Source organism: Excalfactoria chinensis, chromosome 6 (genome assembly GCF_039878825.1).
Source record: "Excalfactoria chinensis isolate bCotChi1 chromosome 6, bCotChi1.hap2, whole genome shotgun sequence".
In the NCBI taxonomy this organism is placed as follows: Eukaryota; Metazoa; Chordata; class Aves; order Galliformes; family Phasianidae; genus Excalfactoria; species Excalfactoria chinensis.
The window spans coordinates 30,412,685-30,432,246 of NC_092830.1; the positions used below are offsets into that span (position 1 = coordinate 30,412,685).

Sequence of the window (19,562 nt, forward strand, 5' to 3'; positions counted from 1 at the left end):
GGCCAGTACTTCATGCCCCATTAAGGGGTATGATCATATTTACAGGGATATTTCCTCCCTGGAAATGTTCAAAGTGTTCCTTTGGACATTAGAAGGAGAGCACAAACTGAATCCTCAGCACAAAGCCTTAACCACAGGGCCATCTACCTTGAGGTCTGGGAATCTGACAACATAATCTGAGTTGTGCTGAGGGCTGCTTTGGTTTGCTTCCCAGGGACAGTCAGCCCTCCCCATTACGTGCCTTTCCACAGGCAACCCCTTCCCTGCTGCAGGCTGGCCAGCAGGCTGCAAGGAACTTGGAGTATCTCAGACCATTCCTAGAAATGCCACTGGAATTTCAAATGTTCCCTTTGGTGCCTTATGATTTTCTAATTTATTGCATCATTAAAAGAAAAGTGAGAGGGCAGCCAAGGTTGATGTGAATCTTTCATTCAGCAAAAGCACCTAAAGAGAAATTGCATCTCTGTCTGACAGCAGTGAGCTCAGCAGAAGTTTTCTTGACAGTGTCTCACCCTTCCTACTCCGAAACGATAGCAGGACCAGCCCTTCTTCAGGCACAAATCCACTGTTGTACAGCAGGACAATACTTAACAGTGGCAAGAGCCTGGTCATGTTGGGTTTTCCATTCTGGGGTGTCTGAGTTCAGTTCTATGCCTGAGAGCTGGTTTCTTTGATAACCTGGCAAGGAAGAATAAATAAGTTTGGATGCCAGTGAGAGCACTAAGACACAGCTAGCAGTGGTGCTAACCTCATGGTTTAAAATGGCATGCCTGTTATGGTCATTGTAAACACTGCATTAGAGCTACAGGTTCCCAGAGCAGGGGTTTCTTCCCCAAAGAGCTCATCATCAATTCCACCAAAGCAAAACATCTGCATTGGTGCAGAGCTTACATCATCTACGGGGCTCCCCAGACTCTCCCTGGTTTGATTCCTTTCCAGACAAAATGGAGTGGAGAATATCCACCCTTGTGTGTGCTCCAGCTAACCAAGTCTACCTGAAAATCCAAAGCAGCCACATAAGCACAAAAGGTGCTGCTGTCTCGTCCCACTTAAAAAATAATAAACATAAAAAATGGACTTTTCTCCACATAGCAGAAGTTCCTCTGAAAAGCGAAATCCCCAAACACTTGTTCCAGAAGAGAAAAACAAATCAATCTAAGCCTCCATCTCTTGCAATCCCTTGTAACTGAGGAAGGAAAAAGAATAAAGTTTGGAAGCGTTAGAACATATGCCTTGTGTGCTGCATTATGAGCAGCATGCCATGAAATGAACCCATTTGGAAAAGCCGCTTACACATTTGCATTTCTCAGACATGCCTCTTTCAACCTAGAAACAGAAAGGTCTGGCAAACTGCAAGGATTGTTTGCCCAGGATTTCTGGGCTCCTGAAGTTCCCAACTCCACACAGCGCCATGCGATACACCCATCCCAGCACATCTGTGCTGCTGCCGTGGTCTCTGCAGGTTTATGTCCTTCTAAGCGCTGTTCCAATATCACCAGCGGCAGCCATAAAGGTGGTACAACTTTTCCACCAAAGAGGAACCCCTCTTTTCAAGTTGTTTCTCCTTAGCAGCCTCAGCTGAGCAGTGGCACATTCCACACCAGGACTCGTTTTGTCAAAATAACCCCATTTACATGCTAAATGCCCTTGAACTTCCTCCTGCCCTCTGATTTGCCTCTTTTCAGTTTAATTCCATGTCCAAAGCCCGTGTCATTCTTCACAGATGTCAGCTTGCTTCCAAGCAAATGTTCTTGTGCTCCTTTTTCTAGGAACAAAGGTGAATGCTGGTAGAGTAACATTTCTGAGAAATCCCCAGCGATGGAAGGCTAGATGGGGAGAGAGCACAGATAGAGGAAGGAAAACTGAGTCATGAAGAGTTGCTATAAACAGTGAGATGGTAGGAAAAAAATAGAATCAAAGACGGTAAAAGCGGAGTTCTCTGCTGTAAATACATTTTGGTTATATTTGGTGATTTGAAAACAATCAGCTTACGGTTATTCCTAAGCTTCAGATGGCAGTACCTGTTCTTCAAACCCGGCTTAAGCTCTGGAATAACTGCATTCAGTCTCTCTGGCAGCATGATGAAACATTACTAAATTCAACAGCTCTGTGCTCCTGGCACCCAGTGCGTTTCCACCCATTTGTACTTGTCTTGCTCCAGTCCTGCTGATCAGAAGAGCAGGAGGCTACAAAGAGGGCAATGAGATTTTGGCATTGCAGCAAGACAGGAGGGATTATGGAACACAACGTACCCCTGCAGAACAGAGTCAGTAAGCAACTATCTTGTCCAGGGACTACTGAGCAACAAGCTGTTTAGTGTTGCTACAAACTCTTTAGTGCTTCTTACACAGCCCCAGTGTGCACAGCAGGGCTGTTTCTGCCCAGCCCAGCCCCCATCAGGGTGTAGACTCCAGCCAGCCCTGGGCCTCCTCAGTGCCTCTTTGCTTTGCACCCATGGCCAGCAATTGGTGTCTTCCTGTGGTGTGCTCCTGCACCTCTGATTGGTTATGGTCTCTGGTCTTCTCCTGGCATGGATCCGCTTGGTCCCAGGTCTGTGACGCTGTACTATAACCTCTACAAAGAGTAAAGGAAATAGCAGATTGAGGGGTACCTGAAGGGATGACCTGAGCCTTCATCTCAGTGAATGCCCATCCTTCCTGGCTGGCTCCTGTATGCCTTCTCCTCCTGATGCTCCTTCCTAAAGAACAGCCTGGGCTGCAGCCAGATCTGAGCAGACAGCAGTGCTTTCTGTCCCCAGTGGGCATCAGAATGAAGCTGCTTGTTAGAATAAGCATCCTGGGAGCAAAGTAGAAAGCATAAAAGCAGGAAACAAGAGCTATAACATCAGCTGGCTTCCCCTGAAATGACATTGATCATTCAGTTCCATTGCTGTGAAATCCCTGAAATTTCCCTAGCTGATTTAGCATCACCTTTCACCGGCTGGTGCAGTATGCAACTTTCTCAGATATCCATTTGAGCAAGCCCTACCTCTACTTATTTACTGCAGATGCACCCAAAGCCCTTCACTGCTTTTCCTGGACTCTCTCCTCAGCCACTGAGCCTCTGGATTGGCCTCTAGCAGCACATTAACATCTCCAGTTAACACCAGTTGACACCAGTATCCCTCATGGGATTAAAATGGAGAGAGAGAGCATCTGGTGTGTACATGGGCTTTCACAGGTCCCCCACACTAAGAGCGCTGCCCCTTGTGGCCTGCTGAGAGAGTTACCTGTCCCAGGAGGGATCATGAAGGAGTTGCAGGAAAACTACGGAGGAAAGCAATGGGCTCTGAGGAGGGGGGAGCAGGGGCTCATCACCAGCCCTTCTCACCAAACTCAGCCCCAGCATCACCTTTGTTTACATGCGCGTCCTCACGTCACCTTTTCCTCACGCGCAATATTTGTATCTTTTTTCACTAAAACAGTGCATTTTCCTCTTCAATCCATAACAACCAATACAGCACACAGAAGGACAGGTGAGTAAGGTCACTTTCAAGCAGCAATTAGGAAAACTTAAATTGTTTTAAAGATCCTTATTTGAGCACTCGCTGGGAACTGGCACAAACAAGACGCTATCTGCTCTGAGATACCACAGCACATGTAAATGTGACCGAGTGGAAAAGCCTCTTCCCTGCCAAAGTATTTGTTGGAGATTCGATAATGAGGTGCCACCGTATGACAGCGGGTGAGGGTTCAGATGAAAAAGCAGGAACAAGAGGCATGCGGAGGACGCAGGGCGCTGCCTGCTGGGGCTCAGCACGAGGCTCTCCAGGCTTCCACCAGCTCTGCAGAGCAGTTCCACCCTAACAGCACCTAAGGGCACTGCATGAAGGAAAGGACAGGCTTACTGTGGCTGTTTTCATTTATCACAACCAGTCTGAACCTCACTGCCTGACTCAGCAAGTCGCTTTCCTCCTCTTCCCTCTCCCCTCCCGTTACCCTGTTCACAGCATTGCTTTTAGCTCATTTATCTGCCTATTGGGGAGATAGGTAATCAGAGCACAGAGTCCTGATGGGAAATACAAAGCGATTCTTTAGAGTGGTTGGTTTTGAAAACCATTCTGGGCACTGATCAGGCACGTGTTACTGCTGCCCTTCTTGCTTGCTTTGCCTTCTGCCCTGAGTCTGTCAGCAACGGACAAACTGGAAGTGCACCCAAGGTGCTCACAAACCCATTTTGCTTCAGTGAAATCTGTAATTTACATTGACGTGTTTAATTACATTAACTCCGAAAAGAGGTTCATTGTATCTGTGCCCCTCAGAGGACTTAACCAGCTGTGATCAGAGCTTTCCCTAAGGAATGATCTCAGAAAGGAAAGAGAAAATATCCTGCTATAAATCTGCCCACAAAATTCTTAATTAAATGGTTTTCCACATCTGCTTATGTGCCCCTTGTGGCAACCTAGGAAATCTAATCCCATTATTAACCTTCTTCCTTTACGATACAGAGAAGAACAGAAATAAAACCAACAACCAAAACCTTTCTTCCCAAGTTGAGATTCTGATTTTTTTCCCCCATATGAAGGAGGCTCAATATACAATAGCAAGAATAACTCCTAATAAGAACATGGATGACAAATCTACCTGCAAAAATAAGTGAAGGTAGGTAGAAGTGCAAATACAATCCAGAAAGAAGAGATAAGAGCAAGCAGGGGGCTGACGTATGAATAACTACAACAAAGCAGGCAACTGAAACCAGACAACAGGACCCAACAGGCAAAAAACAAATTCAGTGCAAATGCCATTCTTCTGCTGCTTTTGCTTTGTCCAAATCAGAACAATATTAACTGTATCAGCTCGGTGATGCCAATGCCAGCATCTTCCCATACACGTCATTTTTGTGGTTAGATGCAGAAATTAAAAGTTTGCTTTTGAAAGATAACAAAATCCAACCTTTGCTCTGGGTAACAGCATAGGAAACTGAGACAAGAAAGCAGAGTCCCCTTGGGGGAACAGCTCTCTCACACCTACCAGCTGCAGTGAAAGCCACTTTACTTAGGTTCTGTTACTATTTGCATAAAGGCTAACTAATTGCGTTGCAAGCCCGTAAAGCATCAGCATGATCACAGCCCACGCACTTACTCATTCTCTGCAGGGATCCTCATTCTAGAAACCGCAGCTATAAAAGCAAGAGGACGTCAGAGATGTGACTAGTTTTAACATCAGCACGCCCCTCATACTTTGTGCAAAATTAGGTAGGAAAAAGACATGGGAGCTGAAAATCATGAATAATTCCATAACAATTCAACTGTTAGAAGCACATTCCTGCCAAACAGAATCCCTAGATTTGCCCTAACTTGTGCAAGGCAGTAATTCAGGCTCAGCAGAAGCAAGCACTTCAACAGATAATCTTTAACACACCTACTCCAACAAGGAGAGGAATCCTAGGAATGGATATGCCAAATCCAGGGCAGTGAATGGTCCTTGTGATAAGGAGAGCTAGCGTAATATATGATGTGAAATAAAAACTTCAGATGCTTTTAATTGCCTGGGTTAAACAGAACCATTTAACGATGTCATATTTCAGTGATTGCACTGAAAGAATTGAGAATCAGTGCAAGTTCTTATAGTAACACTGACCATTAAACGTTTTCCTGACAAAAAAGACATTGAAGATTTCAGATCAGCTATTCTAGGAAGTTGTAGGATGGTTTTCTGTGCATGACCCAACATTTTCTATTAAAATACTTACAATTACACCAGTGTGCCTGCGTGCAACGACATAATTCAGTACCATAAACACCAAACAGATAAAGAAACAGCACCACTGAGGGAGAAAACGCAAAGTGAAACTTAGCTTTCTGTTGTTGATTTACTTTAACTTTCTTCCGGAATCCAAGGGACAAATCTGTACAAACAACCCTGCCAACACAAACTCATATGCTTCATGTAGGTTCTTTATTTTCAAAAAACCTTGACCATAGTATAGTTAGCAATGTCTTCTATAAAATTCATTCTTGCAAGCTTAAATACTGCAGAAGCTACACCAATATTCTCTCATCAAGTAAACTTTGTTTACGAAGTTGTAATTGAGACTAATTCTGGCTTATGAAAAAATGAGCTCCTCAGAAGCCTGCGCTGCTCGCACGTTGCATGAGTATAATGCTGCTTCATTTATTATAATAGCTTATTTTCCAAGAAGATTAATCTGGAGGTGGCTTCTCACCCAGCACTGTACATCCGGGTACCTCCATAATCTGAGGAAAATTAAGAACAAGTAAAAAGAATAAGATAAGAATACCCTGAAACAGGCATCTGCAAACAAGTGATAGGAAAATACATTAGTAGGTAAATCAGAAAACAAGGTACCCTCCCACCAGTCCAGTTTTCTCAGGAGAATGGCAGTGGAATCCTTCCCATGGAGTTCCATGTAAAAAGGAGCCACAGTTTCACAGGAACTCAGAATCTCCCATTCAACTTCTCTTCTTTGAAATTTTTCCTTATTATTTATGGCCACTGTCCTCAGTCATCCAGTCTCTAAAATGCTTTTCCATCAAGCTTCTGGCTCTCCAGTCACCAACGTTTACAGTGGGGATAATTTTCTGTGGCTTCAACCATTGAACAAAACGTTTCATTTCCAGGTAACTGCTGTGCTCACTGTAAGGAATCCCTGAAATGAAACAAGTCAGAGAGATCTGTTACTCTTCCACCACGTAAAAACTTTTATTTGCAAGAACAGTACAGGAGCAGAAAGTATGAAAGAAAGTCTTCATTTACAGTGTTCTCAATTACTTTCTCCTGGAGAGACCCATCTGTCCAGTTTCTCACTGAATTATCTAAAGCATTGGTTGCAATGAACAGTAGGAGTTCCCAGAGCAAAAATACAAAGACCATTCACACAACTAAATGCAATGAATCTTTATCACACATACCATAAATGGTGATCTTCCCTCTTGTCTGCGGTTTGATATCAGTCACAGAAAGGCATGAATCAGAGTAGGTCCACCCAGTAGGTTTGAAAGCCAGAACTTGATCAAAATTCTCAGAAAACTTATTCAAATGATCTTGCAACCCCTGTTAACAAAAACAGGGCATATGCTGAATGCCATTAAACTGCTCATTAGCGGAAAGACTGGAGATTTCATGATAGAGACATCTAATTAAATTTGGTTCTCATGCTTTTATAAGAGCTCTTTTCTTTTAAATACCACGTGCCTTCAAATCAATAGTGATGAATATTTACATTTGCAGAGCACCTCGTATGTTAGGACCCTAACTGTTTCATCTGAATAAGCACGTATTAATAACTATGCATTACAAATCAGAACACACACGGCATCGTCACATTTTTTGATCTTGCCCCCAAGCAATTCGTTTCCTTCTCTCAGCTGGAGGTCACCACTCCTGCAGCTGAATGGTGATAAAAAAGGCAAAAGCCTGCTTCAGTGCAAAATCATCTGGTTAAGTTAAAGTGCCACTGACATTTTGGTATCTGCTTGTGGCCAGGAACACTAAGGAAATTAGTGAATTAGCCAAAAGATTGCAGCAAGCCAATGCACGGATAGGATACAGTGTTGCTCTGATCACTAAATCGTGCTTTATCACATCTCTAACTACAGTCAAAAGGAAATCATCGCTTCAATCTAAAAATCAAAAATAGTTTCCAAGTTTCCTAAGTTCGCCTCGATGTTGTTTAAGCTGGGATTGGGAAAAGGACAAGGAGGAAGAATAAGGAATGTACAGTCCTACTCCTGGATGACACGAGGTCAGTATTATTTCAAGCCAAAACCAGAAAATAAACTTCATGTGTATCAAACCTTAAAGGTGAATTCTTTACTTGAAAGCTGTAATTTTAGAGCTCAAAATCATAAACCTTATGTCAGCAGCAGGAAGAATACAAAATAAAGCCTGCTTTTTAAAAAAAAAAAAAGAAAGGGAGGGTGAGGGGGGGGAAGGAGAGATGGAGATTGAAAGGCCGTGACCAAACACCAATCGCTAACTTAACCCATCAGACACTGGGAAGTTATTAAGAACAGAAGTGGCACAGCAAGCCTGAAGTAAAAGCAGGAAAATTAATCCACATTTGTCAGCACTAAGTGAGCTCCTTTTTTCCCTTTCTTTCAGATTACCTTTAAAATTAGAGCCTGCCGCTTTGCCTTTCTGTATTGTGTGGACCATTTTAAAACACCTCTTCACCCCAGAAATTTGTCACCTTTCCTAGGTAAGAAATTCCCACAAAGTCCCAACGCCAAATCTTGACTGAATGTGCTTTTAAATTCATCTGCTGTGAAACACCTTAAACATAAACTGGTTTACTTGCTCTGGCTAAAGAAAATACAAATAACGATTGTGTGGAAAAACTAAAGCCTGTGTCTGCAAAAAGCATCCTTCAATTCTTTTGCTGTTTGTTATTTGCTTACGCAAAAATTTTCAGTGAGTTTTAAATTATCAATATCCTCAATTATCCATATCCTTATTCTATAGCAGGAGAAATAACCTTGTTTATGCAGGTAAAAATACAAGCACAAATCCTTGGAAATTGAACTGGGAGGAACAGAAGAGAACCCTATCCCTTTCTTTTGTCAAATACCAAATTGGAATTCAGCGATGTTCATGGGCTGAAGCGCATCTTCATGCAGAGCTGCATGCAGAAAATCCTTCTAGTCTTTTCCTGCATCACATAAAGACAGGCTGAAAGCAGGAACTCAGTGTCAAAACATTAATTGCTAATAAGACAGACCCTGCAGTCATTACAGAAATCCACTTCAAAAAGCCCACACAGAGCAAGTCTTGGAACAAATCTCAGCTTATCTTGCACAAGCACCATACTGAAGTGAAATTATGCTTTCTGTGCATCACGTTTGGAGACATTATTAATGTCTAATTGCATTTCATTTTCAATATAATGCTGTATGTCAAAACTTATACTAAGTAAATATGATCTGACAAGAGGGTAATAAGCACCAAACACTGCTTGGGAAGAGCCAGCAGTTAAGATTAGCCAGAAGGTTAAACAGAGTATACTTACAGAACCTACCTTAAAATTAATTTGCATCATGGGAAGAATGTGAAGCAAAGTACCATCCCAGTTCATACTGATGAGGGAATTAACAGCTGCTGACTCCAAACACTGCAGTGTTTTGTATTTATCTCGGGACATGCTTGCCTTGGAACCCAGAACTTCAGCAATTGCTTTAGGATTAATTGAGAAAAAAAAAAAATGAACAAAACCAAACACAAATAAGTAAGTAAGAGTTACTCTGTTACATGTTTGGAGCCATTCCTAGCCACTATCCTGGGTCAGTTTTACTAGTGGGAAAAATAAACCTATATTCAACAGGATAATGTGTTAGAATGTGAAACTGTTTGAGAAGTGAAACCTGTAGTGGCTGGTAAAAAAAATATACACCAGAAAACCAACTACTCCAGCTCCTATGTTTGAGTGCCAGAATCACACATCACAACTGGAAAGAAAAGGAGAAGAGAAGCACAGTGACAAGTTCAAAGTCTTCTTTCTTTGGTAAAATCTCCGTGGCAAAAATTGGTAATCGCTTCAAAAAGGCTGGAAACATGAAGGGTTTTGGAACATACAAAGAAAACAAGCCAGTGCAACTAAATGTCAGTGCAAAAGTTATGTATTGATGACTTCAAATATACCTAAAAGCACAAAGCACAAACAGGGCACTCTAGAGTACTGCCTGCTCTAGAGTACACTGTAGTACAATCACCTTGGTTTCTAATGCTGTACCTGAGTGAAGCAAAGCATACAAGATTTTTATTCGGACAGAAAAGTTGTGTTTTGGTTTGGGGAATGCTGTGTAAAAACTGATTTATTTAAAACTAAAAAATATACGCCTCTTGGAAAATACATTATATGAAGGTTGTAGAATAAGCAGCAAAATAGAAGTTGAAGAATAATTATACCCCTCTGCTATCTTGATACAGTGAGATTATTAAAACAAAAATACATCATTTACTTCTTAAAATGATCCCAGTCACTTTTCACACCACAATCAATTAAATAGGCTTATTCAATGAGTATCCAAATATTCCTTCTGTATACTTGGGAAGGAGGAGGTGTGTGTGTTTGTAAACATGGCAGAAAAATAATTCTTACCAAAAGTTCAAACTTCTTGATTAGAAAAACAAAGAACAAGCAGTAGCATAATTACATTCCTTCAATTAATGCAATTTCTGACCATCAAGAATAAACAACCATCCTGTATCCTTCAGGAAAAAGGTCATTTAACACATACTTACACATTTATTTAGTCGTTTTATCTATTAGTATTTTCTCTTTGTTTTTTTTTTTTTTTTTACGTACCTAAAAAAACTCTTTCTTTTCCAATGGAATAGGTGCCACAGACAACTAGAGTACGGGGGTTTAAAGTCACCATCTCAAAGGCTGTATTGACAGCAAACTGGATAACCTCTTGTTGAGAAGGAAAGGTATATTCAGGACTGCAGTACCTGGAGCATGGAAACAAGATCAGACGGAAGACACCTGAGTTTACTAAGGACTTCCAAACTGCATATATGCAATAGGAAATGAAAAAAACACTATTCTAAAATATAATTTCAGTTTGTTTGAAACCCATTTATCAGAAACCACTGAGTTGCTAAGATAAAACTGAATAAAACTTACCCTACGCATGCCTTCTCCCTGTGTCTGTTCACTTGCCTGACACTGTCACTCAATTCTGTAGTTTTTCCTCTATAAATACCAAGAGCTCTTTCAAGCATATTCTAATTACATCCTTACGTCTATTTTTTGTCATGCACACAAAACCATAACATAAAGCTTTATTCATTCACAGAAACATATGGAAGAGAAATAAAGAACTGCAGCTGGACATTAGTCATCACAGAAAAACACTTACATACGTGAGTCACAGAAAGGCCTAATGAAAACCTGGAAATCTGATTTATCCACTTGGCATTCTTTCAGTCTTTCAATTATCTCCCCTTTTTCATAACAGCTGAACACTCAGAAACAACCATAAAACTCTTGTTTTTAGAGCTGAACAACCTACTGTATAAATTTTAACCCCAGGACCTTAATATCACTTACAAATAATAAAACCATGTCAACAAATGCATCTTCTCCAATATTTACTTTTCTTCTCTTGTGTTGACAGCACAACAGATGAACAGGATAGACGTACATGAACTTTGGGTTTTACATAACACTAAACAGAACTAATGAACATCAAAACAATAAGGTTATTTACACCTACAGGTATTTGGTTCACAAAGTAATATTAACTAAAAAAAAACCAAAACATTAACCCAACTTACGTGGTATCAAGGTAAAGGGTGTGGATTTTTTGACCAATCAAAGCAGGGTAACGCTCCATAGAAGGATCTGCCCTGAAGTCTCCTGTGTGCAGAATAGCAGCTCCATTGGGTAGGTAAAAAAGGATCATTGTTGCACCTGGACAACTGGAAAGAAAATACAAAAAAGAGCCATATATAAATCATCTTTCTATAGAGATGGAGTGATTTGAGACAAGTAATACGGCACCCTCCAGTAACAAGGAAGTGTGCATAGCAACAATGGAAATCACTCCTACTGTGCTGCCTAACGTAGCTGGAAATTCATAGTTTATAAGGGAATTTTAAAGCTGTCTTTAAGGCCGTAGACAAGACAGACCTGAATTCTCAGCTGAGACAGAGAGAAGAAAAAACAAATCAGCAGTAAAATAATCAAGTATTAACTTCTTTTTTGGGTTGCTCTTTTTTTGTTGGGTACAATAAAGACGCTGCCTCAGCTGCACAATCTCTGAGGTTCTGTTAAACTTGGAGTTAACAAGGACACAGAATACCACAAAAGAAGCAGCATTCTTATCCGTAAGGAATATTGCTTTATTGCAGATGCATCTTCATTCCTCTAGGACTTAATGAAGCATTTGCTTTTAAACTCTATTTCCAGGTTTTAAATATCATCCACCATCCAGAATCTACTGTTTGTAAGTACAATTCTTGGCCACAATGAATCCACTGCATGTTCTGCAGCTCCTCACCAAAGCTGTCTGAAGGGCAAGAGCTCAGAGAGGAAAATCAGAGTGAGACTGTTTTGGACATGAGTCATATAGAAAGGGTAAATGAAACCTCAGAAAAGGAGAAAACTGGCATGAATCAGAGCTAAAATTACAAAACTGGTAAACTCTCCAAAAAGTTAAACTTGGTACTTAAGGTTTATATGCATTTCAGATTGAAGCAGGGGATCAGGGAGACAAACAGGAAAAATGAGAAGGGTCCAAACTACAAAAGAAACAAGGCTTCTTTCATTCCCAGAAAGGGTTCTCAAAGGACTTCATGGAATCTTATCTCCCCAACTATAAACAAATCCTAAGATAAGTAATATTCAAACCAGCTGTGACACAGTGCTGCATTTCAATATATACTTTAGGGAAAGGACTTTTCTTCAAGCACATAGCCAAATAAGGTACCGAGAGACAGCAGCAAGAACACAAGGCTGAAAGTCAGGAGCTACTGAACCCGAAATCCAGCATAACCGCATACTGGCAGTGCATCACACTGGGTAAGAATCTCATCCTTTTAATCACTGAACCCACTACAAGTTACTTGCTGTGGCGTTTGTGGGTTTTTGTTTTGTTTCTGAATGGTTGGCTTTTGTCTCTCTCAAGAACCAAAGTACCACATTTTTCTTCAGCTGAAGATGACACTATCTTGAATCATAGCTACAGAAACCTAACAGATCTGATCATCAGTTCTAGGATGTTCCCAACCAGGCACAAAAAACTGAAGTCCCCAGACCTTAGAAAACCATCCAAACTCTCAACAAGTGTTAACATTAAGGAGATATGTCTGAATAAAACTTAAATGCTCATTATATGCAAACAAAATAAAACTAAGGTTACATTACCAAAAAAGCCTAACATTCATTTTAAAAAATAGCTCACCAATTCCAGAAGCAAACACAAGATATAAGTTTAGACTTCTACACTCCTAAGTCACTCATGAAATGTTAAGAAGTCAACTCAGGGTACTGAATTATTTCTGCCCTTCTTTTTTCAGATCCATAGAAACCTAAAAATTATGAAAAAACTGGGTCTGTTCAGCCATTTATCTTTAATATTCTACACAAACGAACACTGCATACCAAATGCAATGATACATACTGATTGGCATCAAGCAACAACACTTTGATCCCATTCACTATACATTCTGTGTCCATTGGCAGCACGTTGATGTATTGCTCTTTGACTCGAAGTTTGCTCTTCACCAGATTGCCAGTTATCTGCAATAAGAAAAGGAACAAAATCTGTAGACTTTATTTATTTTAGAAACAGGCCCTCAAAGCCAAACTGTCTGGCTTAGAAAGAAACTGTGAGAATGTGAGAAGGCCAACAAGAAGCAACAACATGATGAGTATTTGTTACAGATTGCCTAGTCAAGAAAAGAAGTTGTCAATGCTTACTTTAAATAACTATAGAAGTTTCCAGGTCACTGGCCCTGACTTTCATCATAGGGTACTGAAGTCAACCCAGCAGCTGCTGGAAGGACAATGTGGAATGCACGAATTTCAGGAGACTTCCAGAGTACCTCATAGAGAAATTTTTGATGCAGATTCTGGATGGGCGTATTAGGGAAGGTGCCTTACCATGCTAGGAGTAGAGAAGACTTGGTTGGACATAACAGCCAGTAGCAGAGTTGGCCCACACAGAGACCTGAAGCATAGGACATGCAGGACCTGGCTAAAACAACTGCATTTACTTAACCTCGAGAAGAAAGTGCTTAAGGGGAACTTAATTTCAAACTTTCTTCTCCTGATGAAATTAATAGAGACTATGGAGACATTAATTCTCCATGCCACGTGCAAAAAAATAAAATAAATAAATAAAAGAAGCAGCTGCAGTCATGAGTAGTAAAATGAGACATTTCAACAGCATGTAAGGAAAAAAAAAATAGAGTGGGTTAAGCACTGCAACAAGTTGCATGGAGACACAACTGAACCTGTCCTCTTATATTTTCAAAATGGGACTAACAAAGGCTCGGAACAATCTGATCCAACTCTGAAGTTAGTCCTGGACTAAGCAAGAAATGGAACTACATGATCTCTAAAGATCATTTAAACCTAAATTAATTCGTGGAAATAAGGAATAAGTTTCACTAATCTTTAACAGACAAACTAGGATAAGATTTCTTCCCAGATTCCCCTATACATATTATCCACTGTTCTGAACTGCCCCAACAATGGAATCTCTGGTCCTGTATTAACTTTCACCACGATTAGAGTTGTACATGGATTTGATAAGATCTAGTAACCTTGAAAAACCTTACCTTATTACAGTATAGAGGAAATACAAAGTTTTTTGTCAACCCACAATAGTGATCGGAGTGAAAATGAGTGAGGAAGTAGGCCGTGCAGCCTTCTATTTCTCCATATTGGAAAGCATCAACTGTAAACCCAGTTCCTAAAGCAAAAAGGCAAGAGAAACCAGTCAGTAAACATAATTCAGAACTAGTGAACAAGTTTCTAATGAGATTTCTCTTATATTCCTTTTTTATTTCTTTCTTCCAAATTAAGAAGGGAATACAGTTCCACTGTACAAAGTGTCAGGGACCATTTAATGATAGACTCAGTTTGCAAATGACTCAACAGTCAAAAAAAATAATAAATAATAAATAATTTTTTTTTCCACATTTAAACAAAGTTTCAGCAAAGTCTCCACGTGCAAATATGTTCACAGGTCTCCCATCTATTTGTTGCTCAGATGCCATCTTACACAGATGGCAGCTGGTTAAGCAAATCTGTATTTAACTGGCATTTGAAAGTTCATGTTTAAAGTGTAAGCACAGAATAAAATAGATAACAACAGCTTAACAAAACTTATTTTGTGATCAACCTGCAAAATCTGTTACTCTGTGTTTAATGCTCTCCACAAAACATGCTGTTGTACTGTTACTAATAAAGCGATCTGGGATTTTCAAATATGTCTGCTGAGTTGAAACTGGAATGATTTGCTATTCCACATTCTTTGTGAGGTGCCATTTGCACAAAGATATTGCATAAAGACAGCAGCACTGAAGACAGCCTTCCTCCGTGCACATGTAGTGTTTTTAATGCAGACATAATGACAAACGGTCCCTTTACATTAAGTCTTACATTTGAAAAACCACCAAATGCTGCAACGATCCAATTCATTTGGTGACCCAATGTTTTTCATTTTATGTTGTTGACATCTCCCAGCTCTTCCAGGAGAACTAGAAATAGCTCTGCTCACTTGGAGTTAGACTTTGTAACTCCACTTAAAAAGCACAACAAACCACAATTGTCTGCTAATTAAAAAAAAACAACACAAAATAAAACAAAAAATTCTCAAGTGGGCATCAACACGTAGCATTATCAGCACAGAAAACAGACTTCAGGTAAAGTAATCAACTCAAAACAAAACAGACTACAGATTATAGCAAAACAACTTTAAATTTCTGTTGCAGGTATAGAACTCTGCTCTTCAAATTTATTATACGCAGGAAGTGCTCTCAGCTTATGGAACCCATGATAGTGGTGTAACCTCGTGAAGACTTACAGGTCAATCTTCATGAAGCAGCCTGGCTCTTATAACCACTAATATATTTCTCTTTGGCTTCCTCAAATATTTATGTAAGATTAAATCCTTTGGTGGTAAACAGAATTGTGAAGCTTTTAAAGTTGCTGATGTATCGTTCCATATTTAGCATAATTGTTTGAGAAGACAAATTCCTGTTTCCTGAGCTACATTCTGCTGCTTCACCTTCATGTCTTTGCTTACAAAGTTGTAGCATTTCTGAATTTCAAATACAAAATTATTATTATTTTTTATAAATTAGCATAAGAAAATAAGCATAACTGACCAACCTGCTTTTAGGGGCAAAAGACACAATGTAAAAGATTAAACACAGGAATTAAAAGTCAACATTAACACGGGAGATAATTCAAAAACACTCCAGAAAGTAGATCAGCTCATGCTTTTGATTCTGTCAAAAATAAGCAGAAGGCTGTCCTAGTAACTGCTTTCCAGAGGCAAACATTTCTCTGCGCTTTACTGAGGAGGCCTCTGCAGACTGCTGTCCCACAGTCAGATTCTTCTGAAGATCTGCACCCAGACATGATTTTATTGACTCTTAGAGAAGAGGTCACAAAAGACTGCAGTTTAAATGGATACGGTGAGTGAGGAATAACAAAGCCTAAAATTAAGGAAAAAAAATGCAATACACAAGCCAAAATTAGATAAACACTATATAACATAGTTATCTCTCACCTGGTATTTTCTTATAGAAAGGGCACTGTTTTTTCCTTGCTCCTTCATCTGTAGTAGATGATTCTCTAAATCTTTTTCTCCACTTTCGTTGGCCACCAGAAGTTACGTCTGCAAAACCTCCATCTTTATTTGAACTTTCTTTAACTGCTTCTAGATCCTCCACAGATCCTTCAGCTTTCCTTTTTTGCTGTCTGGGCCTCTTTCCACTGGGAGCTACTGAACTCGGTGTCTGCTTTCCCTCACTCAAACACGCCTCTCCTTTGCCTTCCTCTTTTACTTTAGGTTTTAACCCAAAGAAAACACCAATGTCCATTTGTTTGAGTTCTTTGGCAGGACTGAATTTGGCATTTGTACTTGCTAAGGAACGAGATGAGACCGTTTTAGAGATGGGGCTGGGAAAGCACACACCAGTTGAATCAAGGTTTTCTTCTTTCTTCACCACAGGCTGCAGACTCTCTTGGCAAGCTCCTTTTTCAATTGCATCAGCAGTCATTTTATCTGTATTAGTTAAAACAACACTTGGGTCCCTCAAAACCTTATTTTTTTCATACAGAGGAGATCCAGCACCTTCTGTAAGCAGTTCTGATTGTGTACGAGTAAGACCTGAATGCACAGAACCCAAAGCACAGGCACCCCTGCCTTGTGACTCTTTATTACCTGTGTTAATTACAGGGGAAATCAATCCTGGCTGATGAAACTCCTCATTGCAATTAAGAGGAAAAGAGGATTCTGCTGACAGTGTCTCCTGTTGATTATCTGCACATGTTGAATTACAGCATTTGCTGTCCACGTGACTCTGAGAAGCACCTTTCCCACTGTGATACAAACAGCTTGATGTATTTATTTCCTCACTGTGTTGCTTTTTAAGTCTAAAAACTTCAGCATTAGATTCTGCTCCTTCAAAGTTCTGGACTTTGAATAGATTATTTTGTGATGTTTTTACTTCCTTCTCTTCCTCAGCTTCACCTTCACTTTCCTCACAAGTACTCAGCGGAGAATACGAAATTTCCCAGTCACTAAAGTCAGCTTTTGACTGCAATAGGCTTGGCTGACTTGTATCTTTTTGACTACAAAGATCTTTGCCCAAAACACTTTCTTGTGAAGAGGTAAAGTCATAAAATTCAAATTTACAACTGTTATCTGTGGTTTGGGTGAGCTGAAATACTTGTTGAGGCTTTTGAACATCTGCAAAAGAGGAAGTACTTTCACTGGTTATATTTAGAGACGTCCTTTGTGCTGAATCCTGTATCTCTGGTGTACACTCATTATTTGGGACATTTTTTAAGTTCTTAGATGGTTTCTCAGTCTGTGAGACTTCTACATGACTTGGAAAACAGCTGGACTTTGCAGCAGTAGAACATGTCGTCTTCCTCTCCAAAGCATTGGCTGTAGAGTTCACAAGATATTCTCCTGCTCTGCTTGCTGCAAGTTGAAAGTGGCTATAGCGCTTGTAGTGGGATGGAATGGTAGATGTGCACAGTAAACCATCAGGGCACTCTATGGAAACAATTCAGCCAAAAAGTAACGTTAATATCTCTGCTAGTATACATTGCATAATTGTAACATCAAATAAAAATCTCATAAAGCATACAGTTTTAAAGCTTTTCATATAAATGCAGTTATTGGAGGGCAGAAGGCACAAGTGCAAAGCAATTGTCAGGCTGCCACATCTCCTGCCCCACGCTGGCATGAAATGAGAGGTTTTAGGTTTTCCAGCCTGATATTAGCATAGCACTGAGCCTGCATTAATTCACCTTTCTAGCAAGATGAGCATGTTACCCTGTTTCAGTGTTGTACTTACTAATGTGCTACGTGGCTTCTAGTTTAGAATTGTCTCATGTACAAGCAAGGCTCAGACGAAAAGTGCCCAAAAAGGCTAAAGTGTGTTTCAAAACAGACCAAATCTTGGTTCTGAATCAACTTGAAATTCCACTGAAAACTGTCAGCTAGGAGACGTTTTAGATTTTAAAAAGTAGTCAGGTATTTACTTATATATATAAAGTACTCAAGACTCAGATGCCAACAGAAGATCTGTGGCTGTTCCCTGAACACTTTCTGTTGCCAGTTCACTAGCCTAACTTTTGAGAACATTAAGACAGACGCAAATCAATTGGGATTTTTTTCCCATTAATTGTAGGAGAAAGAGATGGAAACAAAGCATTAACACATCCGCCTTAAGTTAATACCACCATCAAAATCAGGATTAAAGGCTCAATTTTCGTTGTTCTGAAAAAGAAACTTCAAGAAAAGTAAAAAAGACATGAAACAGGAAGTGATTGTTACTACAGCACAGCCATATGTATTCAGGATTGTGAAATCTATTTCTGAGGAAGGAGAAATTCTGAGTCAAAAACTGCAAACCTTTAACTGAAGGATATTTCCCATTATTTTACAATGGTAAACTTTTTTCTTACCCTACTCCTACCTTTTTCAACAGATCCCAGAGTATCCAAACATTCAGCAACATGCCAGCGAGGTGTCTGCACCACCAGCAAGGAGAAGGGCATCTGACAGCTCGGGCAATATCCGTCACAAACCAGCCTTGTTCTTGGTGAGCCCTGTTCTGTCAGGCTGCTCGTGCTTTCCTGAGTGTGCACGCTGCTGTCATCTTTATATGGATCCAGATCCTTGTTCGGCCTCAATCTCTGCTTGCTTTTCTGAGGAATACTATTTTTTCCCACAGATTTCTTTTTGCTTCCATTTTCCTTTCTTTTCGGCCTGCATTTGCCTTTGGTTACTGACTGCACGGACACAGAGGTACTCTCTGTGTTGCTCTGTGGCTTTTGCTTCCTGATGGATTTGTATTCCCAAATGTCCTCTTCCAATAACGCATCTTCAGACATGGCAACATAGGAAATATTGTCCTCGCACTTGAGGAGCAGTCCACAAATCTAACTTTCCTACTGTCAATACGTCTTGTCTTCCAGCAGCGAATGGGGGATGGCACAGAAGCAATCAAACCCCATCCTACCAAAGCATCACTGGGCCCCAAACCAAACGGCAGTCCCTGATGGGACAGGAGCATGGTGGATCCTAGCCTGAAAATAACTTAACAAGCGCCTCTTTGAGTATCTGCAACCGCTGTTAAACAAGAGCAGAATCTGTCAGATACAGAAAGAAAGGCTGACAGAGCCATTGCCTTCAGCCCCCCCCCCTCTCAAACCCCAAGCCGGGCCTGGGGTGCTGCCCTCCCCGCACCCCTGACCGCCCCCCGAAAAAGACTGTATAAAAACGCGACTTCAGCTCCGAGATCGCTGCCACGAGCCGCCACGCAGCGAAGACCGAGGTGAGCAGGGAGCAGCCGCCGCCACCCCGCGCTCCGCTCCCGGCTCCGAGCAGCCGCCTCTCCCTTTAG

At 40.6% G+C, this 19,562-nt stretch overlaps 1 protein-coding gene across 1 annotated transcript; it reads right to left on the reverse strand.

The window, feature by feature from the left end:
- Positions 1-5,879: 5,879 nt before the first annotated feature.
- Positions 5,880-19,422, reverse strand: DCLRE1A (DNA cross-link repair 1A). Its single transcript, XM_072339926.1, has 9 exons — positions 18,633-19,422; positions 16,208-17,704; positions 14,247-14,380; positions 13,085-13,203; positions 11,238-11,381; positions 10,264-10,409; positions 8,977-9,131; positions 6,872-7,013; positions 5,880-6,609 (listed from the first exon to the last, which is right to left on the reverse strand). The coding sequence occupies exons 1-9, from the start codon at positions 19,048-19,050 to the stop codon at positions 6,443-6,445; spliced, it is 2,922 nt and encodes a 973-aa protein (XP_072196027.1). The 5' UTR covers positions 19,051-19,422; the 3' UTR covers positions 5,880-6,442.
- Positions 19,423-19,562: the final 140 nt, after the last annotated feature.

Excerpts from the sequence above, each read along its gene's own strand:
- DCLRE1A (XM_072339926.1), bottom strand. The coding sequence starts at position 19,050 with ATGTCTGAAGATGCGTTATTGGAAGAGGACATTTGGGAATACAAATCC. Across the intron at positions 14,381-16,207 it reads TTTCTATAAGAAAATACCAG|GAACTGGGTTTACAGTTGAT; the intron begins GTGAGAGATAAC and ends TTTTTGCTTTAG. Across the intron at positions 13,204-14,246 it reads TTCCTCTATACTGTAATAAG|ATAACTGGCAATCTGGTGAA; the intron begins GTAAGGTTTTTC and ends TTCTTATTGCAG.